Source organism: Erinaceus europaeus, chromosome 19 (assembly GCF_950295315.1).
Source record: "Erinaceus europaeus chromosome 19, mEriEur2.1, whole genome shotgun sequence".
In the NCBI taxonomy this organism is placed as follows: Eukaryota; Metazoa; Chordata; class Mammalia; order Eulipotyphla; family Erinaceidae; genus Erinaceus; species Erinaceus europaeus.
In genome coordinates, this window is record NC_080180.1 from 47,290,189 (window position 1) to 47,314,030 (window position 23,842).

At 39.1% G+C, this 23,842-nt stretch overlaps 2 protein-coding genes across 2 annotated transcripts in view; one reads left to right on the top strand and one right to left on the bottom strand.

Annotated features, from left to right (window-relative positions):
* Positions 1-14,563, bottom strand: part of TDO2 (tryptophan 2,3-dioxygenase) — a 36,298-nt gene extending 21,735 nt beyond the window's left edge. Inside the window, exons 1-2 of the mRNA XM_060179159.1 lie at positions 14,390-14,563; positions 3,722-3,798 (exon numbers count right to left, since the gene is read on the bottom strand). Coding sequence (XP_060035142.1) covers positions 3,722-3,798; positions 14,390-14,563 — 251 coding nt within the window. The remainder of the gene's footprint in view (positions 1-3,721; positions 3,799-14,389) is intronic.
* Positions 14,564-21,017: 6,454 nt separating this feature from the next.
* ASIC5 (acid sensing ion channel subunit family member 5) overlaps positions 21,018-23,842 on the top strand; it is a 30,430-nt gene continuing 27,605 nt past the window's right edge. The window contains exons 1-2 of the mRNA XM_007535060.2: positions 21,018-21,040; positions 23,121-23,194. Of these exons, the coding sequence (XP_007535122.2) occupies positions 21,018-21,040; positions 23,121-23,194 (97 nt within the window). The remainder of the gene's footprint in view (positions 21,041-23,120; positions 23,195-23,842) is intronic.

The window sequence follows — 23,842 nt, forward strand, 5'->3', positions numbered from 1 at the left end:
AAAATTGTTGAATGGGCACCCACTCATGGTGGAAACTCACTGGCTGAGAAGCACCGAGGTTTGACACTAGATGGATGATAACACTGACCTTCCCGGATGTCCTTAGGCTGCCTTTTATGCATCTTGTTTGCCCTGCACCAACCAATCAACCTTCTCAGTGAACTCATAGCAATGCTCTCATTTCAATTGGTAGAGACACTGAACCTCTGTAAACTTCAGAGACAATTTATGTTGGGGACAGTTTGTTTGCTAGAAAAGTGAATATCCTGCCAAACTAAGTTATGTGACTTGCCAAGTTATACTTTTATGTCCAATGTGACAAACATTAAATAAATCAATACTAGCCAAGTTTTAAAATACATTAAATATTCTATCCCAAGAACACTTTTTTATATTGTTAGAGTATATAAGATGGTCTTAGAAAAACTGTATATTGTCTCAGTTTCATATTTTTATATTCCTATAACTCCTAAGCCTAGAAGCAGAACTTGAATGCCTTTGGGACAAGAAATGAATTATACAGTAAGTGTAAGATAGATGATTGAATCTTATGTCCTGGACAGAATATTCACCACAGAAGAGATCTGAAAGGCGAGAAACACATGGAAAAATGCTCCAACTCTCTGATTGTCAGAGAAATGCAAATAAAGACAACAATGAGATACCACTTCACTCCTGTTAGAATGTCACACATCAGAAAAGGTAACAGCAGCAAATGCTGGAGAGGTTGTGGGGTCAACAGAACCCTCTTGCACTGCTCATGGGAGTGTCAATTGGTCCAACCTTTATGGAGAACAGTCTGGAGAACTCCCAGAAGGCTAGAAATGGACTACCCTATGATCTTGCAATTCCTCTCCTGGAGATATATCCTAAGGAATCCAACACACCCATAAAAAAGTTCTGTGTACACATATGTTCTTGGCAGCACAATTTGTAATAGCCAAAACCTGGAAGCAACCCAGGTGTTCAACAACAGATGAGTGGCTGAGCAAGTTGTGGTCTATATACACAATGGAATACTACTCAGCTATTAAAAGCGGTGACTTGACCATTTTCAGCCAATCTTGGATGGACCTTGAAAAATTCATGTTAAGTGAAATAAGTTAGAAACAGAAGGATGAATATGGGATGATCTCACTCTCAGGCAGAAGTTGAAAAACAAGATCAGAAGAGAAAACACAAATAGAACCTGAACTGGAATTGGCGTACTGCACCAAAGTAGAAGACTCTGGGGTAGGTGTGTGTGTGTGTGTGGGGGAAGATTACAAGTCCTTCAGAGGACCTAGTGGGGGTTGTATTGTTATATGGGAAACTGGGAACTGTTATGCATGTACAAACTATTGTATTTACTGTCGAATGTAAAACATTAATTCCCCAATAAAAAAATATATATCCATGCCTCTTCCCAGTTTTTCTGATATAAACCTCATATAATAGCAGCAGTTAAGGAACCGTAATGAGTTTTAAATAGGAATTACTAATTTACTGCCCACCCCTCCTTCCAAATCATACCAAATATAGGGCAGTATAATCATCATCATTGGGTAACTGTAGAAATTGTAATAATAATATTCATGACAGTCCCAAATAATGTAGTTGAACACTTTTTTTCTAGGAACTTTTTATTAGTTGCTCTATGCTCTAAACAGTTGCCAAATCTACTGAACCAAGGCAGAAGTTCCATGACCCTTCCTTTCGTTTTTCTCTGCTTCTCACTAAGAACTGCACATACAATTTGCTTTTCCTTTTGATTTCAGCTCTCTAAAAATGGCTGGCTTGGAGCCGGTGGTAGTTCACCTGGTTAAGCACAAACACTACTACAAAAATGGCGGACTGATGTCTAATAGACCGATAAAATAAATCAGTCAGGAACTTCACTGCTTGCTTTGACTCAAACCAACTGCATGGTGTGGGGGAAAATTCTCTTAGCTTTCACGCATATCAACTTCCTCTCACAAATAAATGAAGGTGTTTTAAGTTATAATTTTGTACCCATCCGAAACCCTGATATGGTTTAAGTATAATAAATTGTAATGTATAATGCAGCTTTGCAGGTGGATAAACAACATACAAATGCTAGGTTATACAAAAAGTGAGACATCATCAAAACCACATCCTAGAACTCAACTGCTCCCTTGGGAGTAGTATAGATGGCTGACAATCATTTACACACTGCATAAGGCTTTATCTGGGATGCATTGGATCGGCCTTCTCATGGTGCATCCCGTGAGTACCCATTCATTGGGGAAACTGACGATCCTTCCTAGCCGACTGAATCCACATGGATCCCAGTCACTTTCAAAGCCAGCAACAAGCAGCTCCTGACAGCTTTCAACCTGACGCTGTTGACTGGCTACGGAAGAAGGGCAAACACTAGAAGAAGAAGAAAAGGCTTTATCTGGAAAGAAAACATAATTCCCTGTTTCTGACCTGCAAAGTATGAAACAGAGAATGTTCACTAGCTCTCTTTCTCCATTAGACAACTCAAAACAGGTATGTGTTTACTACTATCTAATAATATTTAATAAATATAGCATTAATAATATAGTTAATACTTTCTTCTACAGTATTTTGGACTGACACATGTTCACTTATTGATCAACATTCTAATAAAAATTAAGAAAAATGCCCTGCTCATTATAAATAAGAAAGATTAAATGATTTTAGAAGCAAAATATTTGTTTTTCAAAAAAATGCATTTCACTGGAATTCTCTAAGTTGCATCAACAAAACAACTGCTGCCTTGGTAACAAAATAACTAATCAATTATTTAAAGATTTTCAATTTAGTGCATCAGAGAAATTGCAAATTCATCTAAGAAAAATTTGTTCCCTTCAATCAAGACAGAAACCACTATTACAGCCCCTCAAACACATATGTTTGCATGAGTTTTGCAATATCGTGTGCTATGAAATACCTGAATTATTATACCCTGATCAGCAGTTTGCCAGTATTTAAAGCTTACTACATGGAAATCAGCTGTGACCTCGAAACCCAAATTTAATTATCACAATCATATTTAAATGTTCTGTAACCAATCTATAATAGTTAGATTTACATTTACATTAATAGTTACATTTCAGCACTAAATAGTTCAGAAAAAACGTTTTACCAGGGCCAAGTGATGGTGTATCTAGTTGAGAGCACATGTCACAGTGTGTAAGTACCGGGTTCAAGCCCCCTGTCCTCATCTGTAGAAGGGGCAGTTTCATGAGTGGTCAACCATTGCTGTAGGTGTGCTCTCTTCCCCCACAGAATGTCTCTGTTCATTAACTTAATTAATTAATTAATTAAAATAAAAATAGAAGAGACTATTAAAATGAAATATAATTTATCTTAAGCACTCATGCTTAACAGTAACAATCCTAGAAATTCCAACAAGTTAAAGGAACAAAATACATGGATACAGTCAGTTATTTGCACCAGTCTTCTCAACTCATTACAAATACAGAGGAAACTAACTCTGTACACAGTGATCAAAGAGAGAACAGAACAGAAAAGGTCTGACTGGTAAGTATGTGTAGCAAAGGAGATCATCAACAAAACAAAAGGGCAGCACACTGGATGGGAAAAAAGTAACTGCAAATGATACATCTAATAGGAGGTCAATATTCAAAAAATGTTAGGAATTAACACAAATCAATAGCAAAAGTATTTCACTTAAAAACAGTCAGAAGATATGAATAAACACTTTTCTAAAGAAGACATACAGCTGACTAACAAGTACAAGACAATATGTTTGCTGCCTCTAATCATCAGAGAAATGCAAGTCAAAACCTCCATAAAAACATCATCATACTATTATCAAAAAACAAGAAATGACAAAGGATGACAAAGATGGGGAAGAGAAAAAGGGAAATCTTGTGCACTATTAGTAGCATTGTAAGATGGTGAGATGGAGAAGTAGCTATGTGAAGCAATATAGAAAATTCTCCAGGGGGCCGGGCGGTAGCGCAGCAGATTAAGCAGACATAGCACAGAGCTCAAGGACCTTGGCAAGAATCCTGGTACAAACCCCTCTGCTCCCCACCTGCAGGGGGTGTCAAATCACAAGCAGTGAAGCAGGTCTTCAGGTGTCTTTCTCTCCCACTCTCTGTCTTCCCCTCCTCTCTCCATTTCTCTCTGTCCTATCCAACAACAACATCAATACCAACTATAACAATAACAACAATAAGGGTAACAACAAGGGCAACAAAATGGGAGGAAAAATGGCCTCCAGGAGCAGCGGATTGTAGTGTAGGCACTGAGCCCCAGCAATAACCCTGGAGGGGAAGAGAGAGAGAGAGAGAGAGAACTAACATATGATTCAGCAGTTCTGCTTCCTCCAAAAGAGGAATGCACTATCATATTCATTATAGCAATATTTGTGATCAATAAGTAAACAACATAATATATGTTATATAGGCTAACATAACCAAATTGTGGCATATGTACAATGGAATGTTGTTCATCAAAAGAAAGGAATCTACTCCTATGTGAAATATGAATAGAACTTGAATCTACTATGCAAACTGAAACAGGTCAAAGGAATCTAGTAGTGTACGTGATGTCATTTAATCTAACATAAACCTAAACATAAATTAAAACTCACAGCTATAAAGACAGACTGGTTATTGCCAGAGATGATGGAGGAGTAAAAGGTGTAGTGCCTATGAAAAGGGTAAATGTAGTCAGAAAGTATTCTTGGGTGGTTATACAGTAAAGAAGTACTGAAGACATTAGCTAGGAGACAGGTGCTATAGTTTTTGTAATGCTGTGTGGCAGATTTGAAAATTATTGAGAGGAATCTTGGGAAGTTTAATCCCCAAAGAAAAGTCATCTAAGTATGTCTGATGACTGAAACATTAACTGGATTTATTGTGATCATTTCTCAGAACTGAAAACACTGAATCTGAAACCAATATAATGTCATATGCAGCTTGTACATCTCTCTCACCCAGAAACTTGTGCAAGAAGCATGCTCAGAATACACAAAGAACTCCCCAAATTTAACAATAAAAGGACAAATAACACTACTTAAAAATAGAGGGAGAACAATAGAATCATCTCTAATGAAGAGACCCAAAGGGCCAACAGGCATATGAAAAAAATTTCACATCCACTGATGGTCAGGAAGATGTAAATAAAAATAACAATGAAATACCACTTTATGGCATACATTAGAAAAGAGAGAAACACCAACTGTGTGGGAAAACACCAGCTGTGTGGGGAAAAGACTGCTTGCTACATTGCTGGTGGGAATGTAAATTGGCCCGACCCTTAGGGAAAACAGTCTGGAGATTAGTCAGCACACTAGAAATGAACATACTTTATGATGTATCAATCCCTTTCCTGGGGATTTATCCCGGGAAAACAGAGACACATACTGAAAAGTCCTATGCACACCAATGTTTATAGCAGCAAGTTTGTAATAACCCAAACTTGGAAGCAACCAAAATACCCAACAGCAGGTAAGTGGCTAAGGATCTTGTTGTATATGTTCACAATGAAATAGTATGCAGCTATTTAAAATGATGAGATTTTAACAGATAACTGGCTAAAGAAGTTGCAGAGGGAGTCGGGTGATAGCAGCAGGTTAAGCGCACGTGGTGCAAAGCGCAAGGACTGGCATAAGGATCTCGGTTCAAGCCCCAGGCTCCCCACCTGCAGGGGAGTCGCTTCACAGGTGGTGAAGCAGGTCTGCAGGTGTCTATCTTTCTCTCCCCCTCTCTGTCTTCCACTCCTCTCCCCATTTCTCTCTATCCTATCCAACAACAATGACATCAATAACAAAAACAATAGCTACAACAATAAAACAAGAAGGGCAACAAAAGGGAATAAATAAATATTAAAACAAAAAAGAAGTTGCAGGACATATATTTAATGGAATATTATTTGTCATTCAAAAAGATGATATTATGTCCTTTGGGACAAAATGGAACTGGAGGTGATTATGCTTAACAAAATGAGTAAAGATAGGAGGGACCACTACCAGGTGGTTTCACTCATATGTGGAATCTAGAGAATTGATACACATGAACTTGGGGGGGGAACAGAAGGAAACAAACTGTTTCTAAGACTTGTGATAACTATGGTGGTTATAATGAGGTCATCTTCTTTGCCATATCTTGAAAGTGTCATGTTGACTGAGATAAAACAGAAAGAGAATGGTATACCAAATGGTCTTACTCTTAGGTGAACTAAAGGAAAAAGGACGATAAGAGAAAACACACAATTAAACTTGGACCGAGTGTGGCGCACTGCACCAAAGCAAAGGGCTTTAGTGAAGGAGATGGGGCACAGCCAGTGAGGTTCTGGTGTATGATGGGGGAGGAGGCACTAGAGAGGAAAAGCAAGTGTCTCGCAGATGCTTATCAAAAGGAGATGAGAGGTTGTATCTGTGTAACACAGACTGTACTGTAAACTATTACGGGGGGGGGTCGGGAGGTAGCGCAGTGGGTTAAGCGCACATGGCGCAAAGTGTAAGGACCGGCGTAATGATCCTGGTTCGAGTCCCTGGTTCCCCACCTGCAGGGGAGTCGCTTCACAGGCGGTGAAGCGGGTCTGTAGGTGTCTGTCTCTCCCCCTCTCTGTCTTGCCCTCCTCTCTCTATTTCTCTCTGTCCTATCCGACAACAATAACAACAAAATGACAACAACAAGGGCGTCAACAATGGCAACAAAACAGGAAAATATGCCCTCCAGGATCAATGGATTCGTAGTGCAGTCACTGAGCCCCAGCGATAACCCTGGAGACAAAAAAAAAAAAAAATCACTGGAGTATGGGGGTAGATAGCATAATGGTTATGCAAAGAGACTCACCTACCTGAAGCGCCAAAGTCCCAGGTTCAATTCCCTGCACCACCATAAACCAGTTGAGCAATGCTCTGGTAAATACAATTAATTAATTAAATAAAGATAATTTGCTAATTTTATTTTATATTTGTCAGAGCACTGCTCAACTCTGGCTTATGGTGGTGCACGGGATTAAACCCGAGATTTCAGAGCCTCAGGCATGAGAGTCCCTTTGGATTGAACCACTAAGCTATCTACCCCTACCTGCTAATTTGACTTTCATTTTAACACCTATCTCACTATATAATATACTACAATATTCAGAAGCTACCTCAAGTGATAATTCTACTTGCATCTGTAGAAAGTAAATAATTTATGAACAAAACCACTGTCAGTAGTTCCAAATTTGTTTCAAGATTCCAGTCTGTTTGAAAGGATCAAACTGGAAAAAAAAACCTACCCTAAGTCAACAACAAAAATTATCAAAAGGTATCTGAAAACACAGATCTCTGATATAAAAACAAGTACTTAGTATTTCTACAGGATTTTTTTTTAATTTTATTTATTCCCTTTTGTTGCCCTTGTTGTTTTATTGTTGTAGTTATTATTGTTGTTGTCGTTGTTGGATAGGACAGAGAGAAATGGAGAGAGGAGGGCAAGACAGAGAGGAGGAGAGAAAGATAGACACCTGCAAACCTGCTTCACCGCCTGTGAAGCGACTCCCCTGCAGGTGGGGAGCCGGGGTTCGAACCGGGATCCTTATGCCGGTCCTTGTGCTTTGCGCCACCTGCGCTTAACCCGCTGCGCTACAGCCCGACTCCCTACAGGATATTTTTTTAATATCTTCAGGTTTTTAAAAATTTATTTTCCCTTTTGTTGCCCTTGTCTTTTTTATTGTTGTTGTTACTGATGTCCTTGTTGTTAGATAGGACAGAGAGAAATGGAGAGAGGAGGGAAAAACAGAGAGGGGGAGAGAAAGATAGACACTGCAGATCTGCTTCATCTCTTGTGAAGCGACATCCCTACAGATGGGGAGCCCGGGGCTGGAACCGGATCCCTTACGCTGCTGGTCCTTGCGCTTTGCATCACGTGGGCTTAACCTGCTGTGCTACCGCCCACCTCCCTATCTTCGGTATTTTAAATATAGCCTACTTTTTGGAAACAATATATAACTTATCGCTCTTTTCTACCACAGAATAGAGAATCTTTTAAAACAGTGTGCCAGAACACAATTGAATTTAATTATTTAAATTCTATTTGCTATAAGATTATTTAAATTTTTGCTAAATGAAATTGATTTACTCAGACCTTTGAGCAAAATTACCATGTTAGAAACAAGACGCTAGGCTTTAGGATCAAAAGACAAGCAACATGGAAATATCCATTCTTTCAAAAAGCTAGTAGCCATAAAATAAAAATAAAATTTTTTCAAACACTTATCACAGGGATATGAGCAATTGTACCCAGGTTTCAACAAAGGCACTGTAATCCAGTAGCCCCTCCTATCCACAGTAAAACAATAAAAGAGCAAAAGTAAGACAAATTAAAAAATAAGATTTCGGGGTCGGGCGGTGGCGCAGTGGGTTAAGCGCACGTGGCGCAGTGGGTTAAGCTCACGTGGCGCAAAGCGCAGGGACCGGCATAAGGATCCCGGTTCAAGCCCCCGGCTCCCCACCTGCAGGGGAGTCGCTTCACGGGCGGTGAAGCAGGTCGGCAGGTGTCTATCTTTCTCTCCCCTCTCTCTCTGTCTTCCCCTCCTCTCTCCATTTCTCTCTGTCCTATCCAACAACAAAGCAACGTCAACAATGGCAATAATAACCGCAACGAGGCTGCAACAACTAGGGCAACAAAAAGGGGAAAAAAAATAAGATTTCAATGAGGACATTGAATAATATACAAAAGCATAATAATCCAATGACTAAGGAAGCCTGAAGTGGGCAACTGGTAGCAGAATTACCTTGCCCAAGGACATAGGTTCTCGCTTCCAGTCCCCACCTCCAAGGGGGAGAAGGGCAGTAAATCACAAGAGGTAAAACAGGTCAGCAGGTGTATATGTTTCTCTCCCCCATCCCTCTCTCCTTCTTCCTTCTCAAGTTCTCTCTGTCCTATCAAATAAAATAGAATCAAGAAAGAAAGGAAGAGAAGAAAAGAAAAGAATGGCTACCAAGAGTAGAGGATTTGTAGTGGTGGCACCAATCCCCAATGATAATCCCGGTGACAATGAAAATAAAGATAGGGACTAAAGAGTGACAAGGCTTGGTAAGGAATGTTTCCCCTAAGAAGGTGACACTATTTTTTTTAAGGCCAAATGGACATGAGGAAGCAACCAGGCCCCAATCTAGATGAATAGTATATCAGTATTATTTGTCCCTTGCATAGAATCTTAACTCCAAAGCAAATTTATAAAAATTACATCTATTATAAATGTAAACATACCCACCTAACATAAAAAATTCTGTTGAAAAGATGTGAACAACCACAACTCAGCTATTTACTCTGATTTCAGTGAAGGTCTTTCTGAGTTTGGCTTGCCTACAATAATTGGGTTGTGGGGCTTCAGTGCTGCCAGTATTTATCCTGTTGATACTATTGTGAAACATCTGTTTCAACAGAACACAGGGCTAGTATCCGGACTTTGCTTGGTGCACATGATCATACCTATTAAGTTCACCCAGAATCTTGTCACATTTGCCTAGGACAATTCCAGAATCTCTAGGTGCTGGCCGCAATATAAATGCTGATGCGTGGTTCCTTACATCACTGTGAAACATAAGCCAAGCTTCCCTCTGTCAGTTTCGTATGCACTTCCAAGTTTGGGATGTGTGGGAAAATATCTTAATCTAAAGTGATTCAGCCTTTTTTGCTATGAACTTCGCTATAAAATTACATAGACCTTTGGTGACAGGAGTGGTGAAAACAAGAAAAAAGGAATGGCTGAACCTGCAAGGAGAGAATAGGGATGTCAGGGCTGGGGTCTGGAAGGTTCTGGGTGTCCGGTGAGAAAGGAGTGGTGAGTCTTGTCAAGAATGCAGGCCAGAAGAGACAGAGAAGGAGGGTTTGTCAGATAAATGAAGGAGCAGAGAGAGCTAAGGGGTCCTGAAGCAGAGAGGCAGCCTGAGCAGGATAGGAGCATTACCTCCAGAGTAGAAGTTCTGGGTTCTAAGAGTCCAGCATCTCTGTCACCAGCATGTCCTCCAGGATGGAGCAGAAGTGGCGGGCCATGGTGATGTGCTGTCCCAGCCCACAGTGGTTCAGAGGACAGCAGCTTAGAACCACCCACCTGTTGCTACCTGCAGCCCAAGTGCACCTGGCCCACACCCTTGTGGACGGGCAGGGCTCTGGACCCATTCTGGGGGTATCAAGTCAGTGGAATCGGGTATACAGACTGAGGGGGCGGGCAGAGGTCAGATCTGGGGCTCCAGTGAAAGGGAAGGGTGTATGCAGGAGGTTAAGGGTGGCTGTAGGGATAGTGTTCTGTTCCTTCATGTTTCTCTTTCTCTACCAGAGCACTGCTCAGCTCTGGCTGGTGATTGTGCAATGGACTGAACTTGGGATCATGGAACTTCATTCATGAAAATCATTTTTCCATAACTATTATTCTATCTCCCTCACCATCCTGTGGTTTTTTTTTTTTTTTTTTGTGCTCAGCTCTGGTTTATGTTGGTGCTGGAAACTGAATCTGGGGCCTTTGTTGCCTCAGGCATAACAGACTGCATAACCACTGTATTATCTCCCTGACCTAGTTTTTCTTTTCTGAATGTTCTTTAAATCTAAATATCATGGACTCTGGCATTTAGGTTGCAGGCACTGAGCTCCAGTTATAACCCTCGTGGGAAAAAAAATGTTTCTAAGACTTTGTGAGAACCCTGGTGGTTATCATTGGGAGGTGAGAGGGTAGGGACACAGAACCTTGGTGGTGGGTGGGTATCTTACAGTATTGTAGCTCGCTATTACTCACAAATAAAAAGGAAGATAAAATGAGAGAGAGAGAGAGAGAGAGAGAGAGAGAGATTTGCTTAAAGGGTCACTAAATTATTAGCTCCTGAATCACCGAAATGGCTTACCACGGGAGTGTGCCTGCTTTGTTAAGTAAGTAACCCAAGTTCAACCCACCAGTGCATTCAGTTCTGTAGTCTCTGTATCTATCTATCTATCTATCTACATCTATCCATCCATCCATCATGTCTATCATCAGTTCTGTAGACTCTGTGTCTGTCTATCTATCTATCTACCTATCTTTATCTATCTGTCTATCATCTATATCTGTCATCTATCTACCTGAAAAGTTTAGTTAAGTCATGAAGTCCTGGTGACAACAGATTTATTGGTTCTTGCTAGTTGCTCATCTGTGTTTGGCTGGATGAGTTTTTACCCCACATTTGACAGAAGTCTGCACATTTCAGTAAACTTCCCCCACTCTGCTTGAGAGAAGGAGTTTCATTATACCTTCTAGCCAAAATATAGTCTTTCACCAAGGCTGTTTGTTTCTAACCAATTCTTCTCACAGATCAGACAACAAAACTCAGACATCTTCAAAATATTGCCTAAATGTAATATCTAATCTGAGAAACACTGACTCTGAAAATAAATAAATAGGCAAATATATAACTTTGTTTATGAAACGGTAGCTGTCCATAGCAGACTCAGATTTTGACAAGTTTTCTTAAAAACTTTGGAAACGGGAGTCGGGCAGTGGCGCAGTGGGTTAAGCGCACGTGGCGCAAAGCGCAGGAACCGGCGTAAGGATGCCGGTTCGAGCCCCCGGCTCCCCACCTGCAGGGGAGTCGCTTCACAGTTGAAGCAGGTCTGCAGGTGTCTATCTTTCTCTCCCCTCTCTCTCTGTCTTCCCCTCCTCTCTCCATTTCTCTCTGTCCTATCCAACAACAAAGCAACATCAACAATGGCAATAATAACTGCAACGAGGCTGCAACAACTAGGGCAACAAAAAGGGGGAAAAATGGCCTCCAGGAGCGGTGGATTCATGGTGCAGGCACCGAGCCCAGCAATAACCCTGGAGGAAAAAAAAAAAAACTTTGGAAACTAAGTGTATGGTAAGTCAGCACTTAGGTGACATTGGTTTAAAAGTCTAGAACAAAATTTACCAAAGAACTAGCAGTATGTAGAAGACTATTTAGGTATGTTTGTAGCAATCATCCTACTTAACCCCTGAGCAATGTATATAGTCTAATCATCTCATATTTGTCTTCTCACACTCTTAAGGAAACCTTCCTATTAACCAGTTCAATCACACAATATCATTATATCAAATTCATAAAACTTCATAAAATCAACTATGCCAAGCTACTGCCCTTTAGGAAGGACACAACACCCTGTACTTTTGATGAAGACACATAAAACAAACATTTGTAAGTTAAGTTTTTATAAGTAATGCGGTTAAGGCTGCAGGAAATAGCACACTGTGTAAAGCACAAACATTACCTTGTGTGAAAACCCAGAGGAGGGTACTGCCTTCACGATCACTGAACATTAAGGCTTCATCTGCTGAGTTTACCTTTTCCTGCTACAGGCCTGGTCAAACAAGTGAAATATAAAGAGAATTGAGTAGTTGATGGCTGGGTATTGTCATTTATTATAGGGAGGAAAAAAATCAGCTGGGATTTTCACTTGAGAAGTAGGAGTCGCTTGTGTTAACTGAAGAGGGACTTAGTGTTGCTTGTGCATAGCTTCTTTCACTTCAGGAAATAAGGCTGGCTTTGGAAGATGGCTTCACAAGGTCTAATTAACATGCATCATTTCTTAGAGCTTGCCATGATTCTCTACAATTTGATTGAAATTCTTCCTTTATCACAGTATCTTCTCAGAGTACTAATAGTCCCTAAATGAAATCTAATGCCTATTATAGCTGAAGGTCTATTTATTTCCTTATTTATATTTTGTACGATCTTTTATTTACTTGATAGAGACAGCCAGAAATTGGGAGGAAGGGGGAGATAGAGAGGGAGAGAGAGACAGAGAGACACCTGTAGCACTGCTTCACCACTTGTGAAGCTTTCCCTCTGTGGGTGGGAACCAGGGACTTGAACCCAGGTCCTTATGCACTGTAACATGTAAGTTCAACCAGGTGTGCCACACCTAGCCCATATTTTTTATTTATTAAAGATTAATCACTTAGTTGAGAATGGTAAGAGAATCACTCTGACACATGCAGTGCTAGGGATCAAACCTGCGACTTCATGCAAGAAACCCTTCAGCATACCTGTTGAGTCATTTTCCTGGCCTTATTAATATTATTGTTACCATCATCATCACCATCATCATCTCTGGGGCTCAGTGCCTGCATGACAAATCCACCATTCCCAGTGGATGTAGTTACATATTTTCCCCTTTTACTTTTCTCCTTTCTCTCTTTCTTTCTCCTTCCTTCCTTCCTTTTTTCCTTTCTTTCTTTCTTTCCTTCTTTTTCTTCCTCTCCTTTTTAGTCTTTCTATAGAGACAGATAGAAATGGGAAGGATGGGGAGAGAGAGAGAGAGAGAGAGAGAAACATCTGCAGCACTGATGTTTCTTCCCCTGAAGGTAAGTGCCAGGGCCCTCCTCTGGGTCTTCACACAAGGTAATGTTTGTGCTTTTCACAGTGTGCTATTACCTGCAGCCTTAACCGCACTACTTAAAAAAGCTTATCTTACAAATGTTTGCTCTGTGTGTCTTCATCAAAAGGACAGGGTGTTGTGTCCTTCTTAAAGGAAAGTAGCTTGGCATAGTTTTATGAATTTTTTATGAATTTTAAGATTTTATGAAGTTTTATGAATTTGATATAATGATATTGCATGATTGAACTGGTTAGTAGAAAGGTTTCCTTAAGGATGTGAGAAGACAAACATGAGATGATTAGACTATATACATTGCTCAGGGGTGAAATAGTGATATTTTTCTATCTAAAAAATGTAAATAAATGAGGGGTCCAGTGGTGGTATACCAGGTTGAGCTCACCTATTTCAATGCCCAAGGACTGAGGTTCAAGTCCCCCAGTACCCCCCTACAAAAAAACTGAGTCACCATGGTACTCTTGAACCCCACCTCTCCAGAGCTCTGCCCCACTAGGGAAATACAGAAACAGGCTGGGAATATGGATCAACATGCCAACACCCGTGTCCAGTGGAGAAGCAATTACAGAAGCCAGACTTTCCACCTTCTGCACCCCATAATGATCCTGGGTCCATGCTCCCAGAGGGATAAGAATAGGAAAGCTTCTAATGGAGGAGGTGGGATACGGAACCCTGGTGGTGGGAAATGTGTGGAATTGTACCCCTCTTATCCTATGGTCTTGTTGATCATTATTAAATCAATAAAGAAATAAAAAAGCTTTTTAATTTGTTTTAATTTTCATTTTATTTATTTATTTTTAGAGTGGTGAAGCAGCGCTGTAGGTGCCCTCTTTAACTCCATCTACCCTCTTGATTTCTGGCTACCTCTATCCAATAAATAAAGGCAATAAAAAGTAAAAAAAAAATAATAAAATGAAAGTTAAAAATTTAAACAAGTACATGTAACTATAATCATTGTAAATATATATTTTTAAAAAGCACTTGTTGGGATCTTCCCAATTGCTAATATGGACCAATTTATGGTTATAATTGCTAGTATGTGTTACACTTACCTCATGCTTTTTCATTACATCATTGTGATAACTACGCGAGATGCCATTGCATGGATCATATAGAAGGAGAAAAAGTACCTTGGAGAACTTGAGTGCTTTCTCATGGTTAGAGTTAGCAAATGATAGATTCAAGACACAACTCTTAAGTTCAATTTCAAATACAATCATAGTCATCCTGGCTGCCATAACAAGAGAATTGCTATGAACCGTAGGAGGGAGGATGGATGTTATAAGATATAAACATGTATTTATCACAATTCTGGAGGTTGAGAATGCCAAGGTCATGGCACTGGAAATTTGAGTGTCTAGTGAGAGTAAACATCCACCTGGACCCTCACTTGGCAAGAGGGCAGTTGGGTCTTCCTACTGGAGTGCCAAACTCACTCACTGAGCTTACTTTCCTCACCACCTAATCACTTGCCAAAGGCCCCACCTCTCCTCACATTGGGGTCTGAAACTTCATTCAAAAATCTGGCGGATACGTCCATTACCAGCACTATTCTCCTTACTGTCTGTAATGGTGTCTCCTACTAATAGAGTCTTCTTAGTGTATTTTCCAGAGTTCTGTTCAGCTGGCTGACAGAGTAGAGACAACGAAATGATTTGCATTCATAAAAAGTAAGAGGACTCACAAAATTTAAGAGGAAGACATTTGGGGCTGGAGAGACAGCATAGTGGTTCTGCTAAAGACTTCGTTGTCTGAGACTCTAATGCCCCAGGTTCAATCCCCAGTACCTACATAAGCCAGAGCTGAGCAGGCCTCTGATCTTTCTCTCCATCTTTCTTTCTTTTTATATTGTATTTATTTTATCTTTCTGTAGCTCTCTTTCATTAATATATGCATACATATATAACAAATGAAGACATCCTATAAAAATGAACAGAAATAAAAATAAATTTTAAAAGTCATATTGATATTCACATTCTGACTTGAAAGTGTTGTTACAACTTTTAAGCAAAAGCCTTCAGAAGCCTCAGGCTCAAATGGCTATTGTGAAAGGACCACAGGCCCCACAGACCTCTGAGTTCATAAACAAACAAGTATATTTTATTTTGTAAAAGGGAAAGAACTTTTGCTCTCTCATTGATTGCTAAACCCATTTCACACATCAACAGCAATTTCTCAGCAACATGGCAAATACACTTATGCCAGTAGATTCTGACTTTCTTTTTTGCTACCTGTCTTGGTATCTTGTTTAAGAACCGTATTTGTCCTGCTAACAGTCATTATTTGCTTTGTAGACAGTGAATGCTCAGCAGTGCTCTGGTGGACTAGGGAAGAGAAAGTTTTTGTCTCAAGTCTGTAAGGGTCTCATAATGGGTCTGAAAATGAAGTGACAAAGACAGACTGGTAGGAGAAATGCATATACCTTTGTAAAACTCATGGGAGTCTTCACAAGAGAATGAAGACCTGACAAGATGCCCAATATGCAGACATATTTTATACTCTTTTTTTTTATTTTTTTATTTTTAATAAACATTTTATTTGGAAGTGATTTAAGAATTACAGAAAAGCTGCAAAAGAACCACTACTATCCTTCATGTAGTGTCCCCAAGTGTTAACATATGACTTAGCCAGGTACATTTGTCAAAATTGGAATATTGACAATGATACATAACTATGAACTAATCTCCAAACTTTTTATGGATTTCACTAGTTTTCCACTAATGTTCTTTTTTTTTTCCTTTTTGTTAATTAATCCTTTCTTTATTTTTTTTTCTTTTTATTCTTTTTTCTCTCTTTTTTTTTTAAGTTTTTTATTTAAGAAAGGATTAGTGAACAAAAGCATAAGGTAGGAGGGGTACAACTCCACACAATTCCCACCACCCAATCCCCATAACCCACCCTCTCCCATGATAGCCTTCCCATTCTCTAGCCCTCTGGGAGCATGGACCCAGGGTCGTTGAGGGTTGCAGAAGGTAGAGGGTCTGGCTTCTGTAATTGCTTATTTTATACTCTTTTATTTATTTATTTATTTTTAAAGATTTTTAAAAATTTTCCTTTTTTGGCTTTATTTATTTATTCCTTGTTGTTGCCCTTGTTGTTTTATTGTTGTAGTTATTGATGTCGTCACTGTTGGATAGGACAGAGAGAAATGGAGAGAGGAGGGGAAGACAGAGAGGGGGAGAAACATAGACACCTACAGACCTGCTTCACTGCCTGTGAAGTGACTCCCCTGCAGGTGGGGAGTTGGGGGCTCGAACTGGGATCCTTATGCTGGTCCTTGCGCTTTGCGCCACCTTCACTTAACCCGCTGCGCTACCGCCCAACTGTGTTCTATACTCTTAATTAAGAAGAGTGGAGCTTTTGCAGAAAGTTGTAGTAAGTGGTGAAGAAGTAACTAAGCAGTTAAGTGTTAGTTTCACAAGATTTATCTGCAGATTCTTCTGCTGTCATTTTTGGACCAAATTTGTGCCCTATAAAATAATTTTTTTCTAATGATACACACACAAAAAAAACCAGTTTCTGAACTGCTTTCAATTCAGAATATATATATTAACCAAATATCAGTAAAAGGTACACCAAGATGAAACTGAAAGTTACCAGAGTTCCACCGATCATTAACTAGAGTCAAAGCTTCCCTCAATTTTTCCTTGTCTAGAAAAATAAATGGTTTTAATATTAAAATTTTAGACAGGCATTTTTTTTTTACTACTTCTCTTGAAAAAGGCAAACATGTGGATTTGATAATTCCCTAATATACAATTTTCCAACTTCATCAAAGGCACATTTATGTCCCAAGAGCAGGAAGCAAACCACTCATCCCCCAAAGCAAATAGCTTTCACCCAGCCAGCCATGCAGGCAGGGTGTGTAGAATGCAGATGTCCTAGCCGAATCCCTTCTCTGTTTTCAACACATTGCTCAGATTCCTTTTTCTGGTTTTCTTTTCCTTTTTTTTGAGGTGTACCTGCAATTACTATCTTGGTTTTTTTTTTTTTTTTTTTTGGTTTCTATGAAAATCCCGACCATTGAACTCAAAAATGTTCATCTCCATTCCTTTACTTTTTAGATTTTACCTGTCTTTCTGCCTTAACATAGTTGATTACTGAATGCATAAGGTAGCTTGCTTAATGATTAGGTTTAGTACTACCTCCCACTAAACTCGAAACTCAGCAAAAGTCTGTTGTTTTGTTGTTAGTTTGAGATTTTTCTTTTTGCTCCTTTAAAAAAATTTTTTTTTTCTTTGGATAGGACAGAGAGAATTTGAGAGGGGAGAGGTAGATAGAGAGGGAGAGAAAGAGACACCTGCAGACCTGCTTCACCACTTGTGAAGTTACTCTCCCATTTGGTGGGGAGTAGGGACTTGAACTAGTATCCTTGTACGGGTCCTTGCATTTCAGACTATGTGTGCTTAACCCGGTGCACTGCTGTCTGGCCCCCTGGTTCCTTTGCTTTTTTTTTTTTTTTTTTTAGCAGAACATTGCTCAGCTCTGCCTTATGGTGGTGGTGGGGATTGAACATGGAAGCCTAGAGGCTCAGGCATGAGTCTTTTGCATAATTATTATGCTATCTCCCTAGCCTAGGGCCTTTAGCTTTCTTTATTAATTCACCCTACACAACTGGACACAGCTTCTAGGACATATCAGATATTCTATCTTTGCTAATGAACATAATTATACTTTCGATTCTAATGCTGATTCCAAGTAAAGTATAAAATATTCCTTAGTGCCCTTGATTTACTGAAAATATTATACAGATTCAGACCTTATGGTATGCTATATCTGTTCATGAACTATTTCTTGCTATTATCATAATGTGGACTTTAACTCTTCCTGGTTACATTTTTCGTATTATTTTTATTTATTTATTGACTAGAGACAGCCAGAAATCAAGAGGGAAGGGGGTAACAGAGTGGGAGACAGACGACTACAACGCTGCTTCACCACTTGCAGATCTTTCCCCCTGCAGGTGGGGACTCGGGGCTCAAACCCAGGTTCCTGCACACTGTAACATGTACGCTCAACTAGGTGTGCCACCACCCAGCCCTATCCTCTAAATCTTCTACATCAATTCTGACACTCATCTGGATTGTCTTATTGGCTTTGCCATAGAGCTCACAAGAGTGTCACCTTGCATATCATTTCAGCGGCCACCTTTGAAAGACCTAACAGAATTAGGCTACCTGATCAGGTGTAAAATATTCATATTTGTGAAAAAAAAAACTTTTTTTCTAAAAAATCTTTTTTAGAAATCCTAGTTAAAATCCACTTGATTTCTCTTTAGAATGTGTGCTAGCTTTCTGACACTACTACAGTAAGTTATTTCAAATTTACCGGCCTGGGACCAGGTGGTGGTTCACCTGGCTGAGCACACATTGCAATGCTCAAGGACCCAAGTTTGAGCCCCTGGTCTCCACTTGCAAGGGGAAAGCTTTGCAAGTGGTGAAACAGTGTTGCAGGTGTCTCTCTGTCTTCCTCTCTACCACCCCCTCCCTCTTGATTTCTGGATCTATCAAATAAATAAATGAAACTAATAAAAAATAATAAAACAATTTAATGGCCTAAAACAACATAAACAAGTTTACTTAGAGTTCTCTAGAAGTTTAAGCAGAGGTGCTTACAAGGCCTTGCACTTGTTAAAAGTGTCTAGGAGAATATTTTGTTTTGTCTCATATATAACTTCAGTTCACTACCTGGATATACATTTCTTTCAATTTTTTTATTATCTTTATTTATTTATCGGATAGAGGCAGCCAGAAATTGAGAGAGTAGGGGGAGATAGGGAGAGAGAGTGAGGGGGAAAGGGAGATGGAGAGAGAGAGAGAGACAGACAGAACTGCAACACTGCTTTACCACTTGTGAAGCTTTCCCCTGCAGGTGGGGACTAGGAGCTTGAACCTGGGTCTTTGCGCATAGTAAAATGCACTCAACCAGGTGCGCCACCACCCAGCCCCAAACTTCCTTCCTGTATCTCTGTCTCCAAACTTCCTCCTTTTCTGTAAAGACATTGGTCATTAGATTCAAGGTCCAGACTAGCTCCAATGAACTATTTCCTCAGGACACCCTCAACTAATCACATCTATAAAGACTCACTTTCCAAATGTAAGGTCACACTGAAGCATCAGTGAACATGAATTTAGGGGAGGGGCCTACTTCTCCCACGCTAGTGTGAAAAATCCACATGGGACGATTTCAAAATAATTTATATTATATAGTGTTTCTTGATTTTGGCCTCTTAAGCTGTTCAGTTTTTTTCTTAATTTTGTCATCTTTGAATTATTTGTTTTGCTTGACTCTCTTACTGTAATCTCCACAAATCATACAACTTTTAAGTCTCCTTTTGAATAGTTCCTAAAGATAAGCAAATAATGACAAATCAACACTTTTGTTCTGAGTAGTAGGAAAGCAAGGAAACTTCTCCCAGATGTTCTATTGCACAAGCAGATAAGCAGCGGTCAGAGTTGTGAAAACTCACAGGCACCTTAAATTGCTGGTAGGGTGTTGAGAGGATTTGACCCTGTCCAGGTAACCTTGACTCCCAATGTCATGTACTATAAGGACAAAGAGTTTTGCAATCTCTTAGGCCTTCAAGTTAAGTATTAGTGAAGTCCTTCCCCCTCCCTTGGCCAATAACAGGAGCATTTTCAATGTTGTGGGTAGAAAGCACAGAGGTGTCTAAACAGAAGCTGTTTTGCTGACGGTTGGTTAAAGTTCAGCAATCAACAAAAACCACCCACAGACTGAGCCAATAGCAGACCACGACAGAGAACTGGAACAAGAAATTCAGTTGTGGATTCCCCAAAGTCTTTCATTTTCAGAAAGCTGAGCACACCAGCTGGGTCTGAGCTTTTGAATATACAAATATCTAGGGCTTGGGCAGGTGATAGCTCAATAGGTTAAGTGCGCATGTCACATGGCGCAAAGCCCAAGAACAAGCATAAGGATGCTGTTTCAAGCCCCCGGCTCCCGACCTGTGGGGGAGTCACTTCACAAGCGATGAAGCAGGTCTGCAGGTGTCTTTCTCTCCACCTCTCTGTCTTCCCCTCCTCTCTCGATTTCTCTCTGTTCTATGCAATAACAACAATGATAAACAGAAAGGAAAAAATAGTCTTCAGGAGCAGTGGATTCATAGTGCAGGCACCAAGCTCCAGCTATAACCCTGGAGGCAAAAAAAAAAAAACGAACAAAAAACCCCCAAATATCCAGGGTGTATCCATGGTATATTCATTATATGCTTGTAAACGATGCTGTCTCAGATAAGTAGTATTTTTATATATACTACCCCTATGTATATTACAAAAACAGTCATTTGTATTTATTATTATTATTATTATTTAGACTTAGTTTTATGAGAAGAAAAAGAGAAAGAGACCAGAATAGTGCTTAGCTCTGGCATAAGGTGATGGCAGGGATTGAACCTGCAACCATTAGGGACTTCAGACATACAGGACCTGTGCTCTAGCATGCTGAGTTATCTTTCTAACTCTTGTTTCCTGTATTTAAATACCTAAGGATGAACATGCATTTCAATCAATACTAGTCAAAGGAGATCTGCTTGGATAGTGAGTTCAACATCTTATTAAATCCAGTTAGATAAAAAGAAATTGAACTAGAAACATAAAGACAGTAATTTAATCTTGCTTTCCTCAAAGAAGTTTGGTTTCCAGTAGATGAAGAAAAGTGAGAATGAATATAGCATATGCCAATTGGTGAGTTGCTTAAAAGGAACATCCAGAAGTTAGGGTATGCATATTATGCCTTAGCAATTTTTTCATAATCACTCAAATCAATGAGAACTAAAATGTCCATAAAAGTTATCTCTTCTCCAGCTAAGTACTTTGGTGTTTTAAATTGATTAGGTGAGATTAAATTATTACCAATTAGGATTCTTAAATTAGTGATGCTTTTCCAAAAATGTATACATTAAAACAAATTTTAATATATACATTTTAAAACATTGATTTCTTTTTTTTTTTCTTCCTGCCATCAGGGGCTCAGTGCCACCACTACGAATCATTCCACCATTCTCAGCAGTCATCTTTTTTTCCTTTTTATTTTTCTGGGGTTTTTTTTTTTCTTCTTGGATTGGACAGAGAAAAACTGCAAGGGGAAAGGGAGATAGAGAGGAAGAGAGAAAGAGAGTCACCTGCAGACCTGCTTCACTGCTCCTGATGTGTGCCCCTTGCAGGTGGGGAGTGAGGGCTCAAAGCAGGGAGTTTTATCTATTGATGTTTTGAGTCACTTATGTTGTTCCCAACTCTTGGATATTGTCAATAATGTTGCAAAATAGTGTTTTGTATTTGTTTGGTGAATACCCAGAAGCATAATAGTAGAATATTTGGGACCATATGGTATAAAAGTTATAACCAAAATAATTATTTTTATACACTTGGATATATCAAATATAATATGATAGCTTTTTAATTTTTTAATTTGATTATCCTCTTCCTCTGCACAGTTCCCCCACCACTCACACTTGAAAGTAAAACAAAGCAAGACCTGACCTCTTCTAGTGCTAGACCCACTTCCTACCTGTCTGCTTTTAAACTTAAATCAGTCAGTGACTTGGCCAACATTATATAAGGGGTCACCGAGTGTACTTTGCATACTCCTATGTAAACTTAACAGTAAAGGTTTCCCAAATGCTATGGAAACATGGTAAGAAAAGAAGGAAAACTAGTAAAGAAGGAAGAGTGACTAGGTAGTAAGCTAGTCTTCTTAGGAGTCTCTGAATTTTGAAAGACTAGCTGAAATTGTAATTTTATCCCAGGGGAGAGAAATGCACATCATGAAAGTGACCTTCTTTGTTGAAGTTTCTATTTTTTCATTGAGGGAGTTTTCCTAAGATATGATTGTTATATCTCCTAAAATGTTTTAGTTTGTCTCTATTTAAGACTAATCTCAACCTATAGCACCTATTTTTTAAAGACAATATATGCAAATAAATATACATAAGAACTTTAATGGCCAGTCATTTTCCTTTATTATTTTTTTTGTTAGCGATTGTTATATTTCCAAAACATGACCACGGCAACACAAAGATAATCTAAGACACATGCAATTCCTCAATTGTGTCAAGGGGTGGCGCTATTTATACACTTTACAACAATAATACAGTCTCCTGTTGATTATTTAACAGAATAAATTCTAGCTGTGTTTCAAAAGCTTCAGCATTAACAAATAATCGATCTTTTGCTGTACTAAATTTAAATATTTTTTAGAAGTAATATCTTTAAGAGATATTTTCTGGAGTTTTACTTGGTCGTTCTCATTAATATCTTTCTTTTAAAATAGCTCCATTTTACACACACACACACACACACACACACACACACACACACACACACACACACACACACCAGCCAGGAAAAGACTTTAGCTTCCAAATTTCATTGCAGCTATATTTTTATCCAAATTTGTATAATGACATAGATAGATATAAAAGCTAAAGTGACTCCCACATAGCTCAACTAAGTATCAACTAAGCTAGCCAGGGGCTTTTCTAAACCCACAGTCACTCCATATGGATGTATATACTCCATATATCTGTATAAGCATAAAATAATTTTCTTCACTATATATCTGTTGATTCTTTTTTTCATTTTATCTCATTAGTTCAGAAAATCCCACAGTTAGTTCTAGGACTATTTTTGGTTAATAGATTATGTGCTTTATGAGGCCAAACATAGCAACACAAACATTTAAATTGCCCCCACATTTTACAACCTCAATTGCTGTATTTTATATAAAGGTCACAATATGAGTACCTCATCGATGAGAATTGGGTAGTCTCCAAGGTCTCCTGCAAGGTCTAAAATCGTCAGTGGAGCAGATGGAGAAGTCAAAAGTCTACACGCAGAAAGGTAGGTGATGAGTAAAACACTGGGAACAAGTCTATGTTCCATTCTAAAACTAGAATTTAGCAATGAGCACGGGAGATTATTCTATCTCATTTGAGAAATTTGATTTCCATTATCATGTGGATATGATATAAATAATGCAGTTTTGTTATTTAGGGGGAAAAATTTGTACAGAAGAGTTGAAAATAGTTTAAAATATTATTAGAGGCTAGAATGAGAGTGAGTTCACCCTCATTCTAACCTCTAATAATTTGCTTTGCTTTGTGCTTCTGGTTTCAATGTCCAATGTGCTTCTGGTTTCAATGTCCAATAGCCCTATCTGTCTTACTATTTTCAAATACAGTAAGACTTATTTGAGCCTGCTTAGCAGGCTTCTATGATCACTACTCAATCAGGCTACTTACCACAACAACTTAGCTTATACTCAGGCTAAGGACAGGGAGACATTTTCTGCTTTGTAGGTTGTTAGGTCATTCTTGAAACTGATCCTAAAACTTGCTAAACAATGTCCTAAGCTATAGCTTCTTATTTCCTTGCTAGTTTGAAAAAAAAAAAAAAAAACCTTCCTAAACCCTCACAAATAGCTGAAAATACAAAAGGAAAACCACACCAATTGTCAAGAAGCATATCTGCATTAAATGAGTTGTTCCC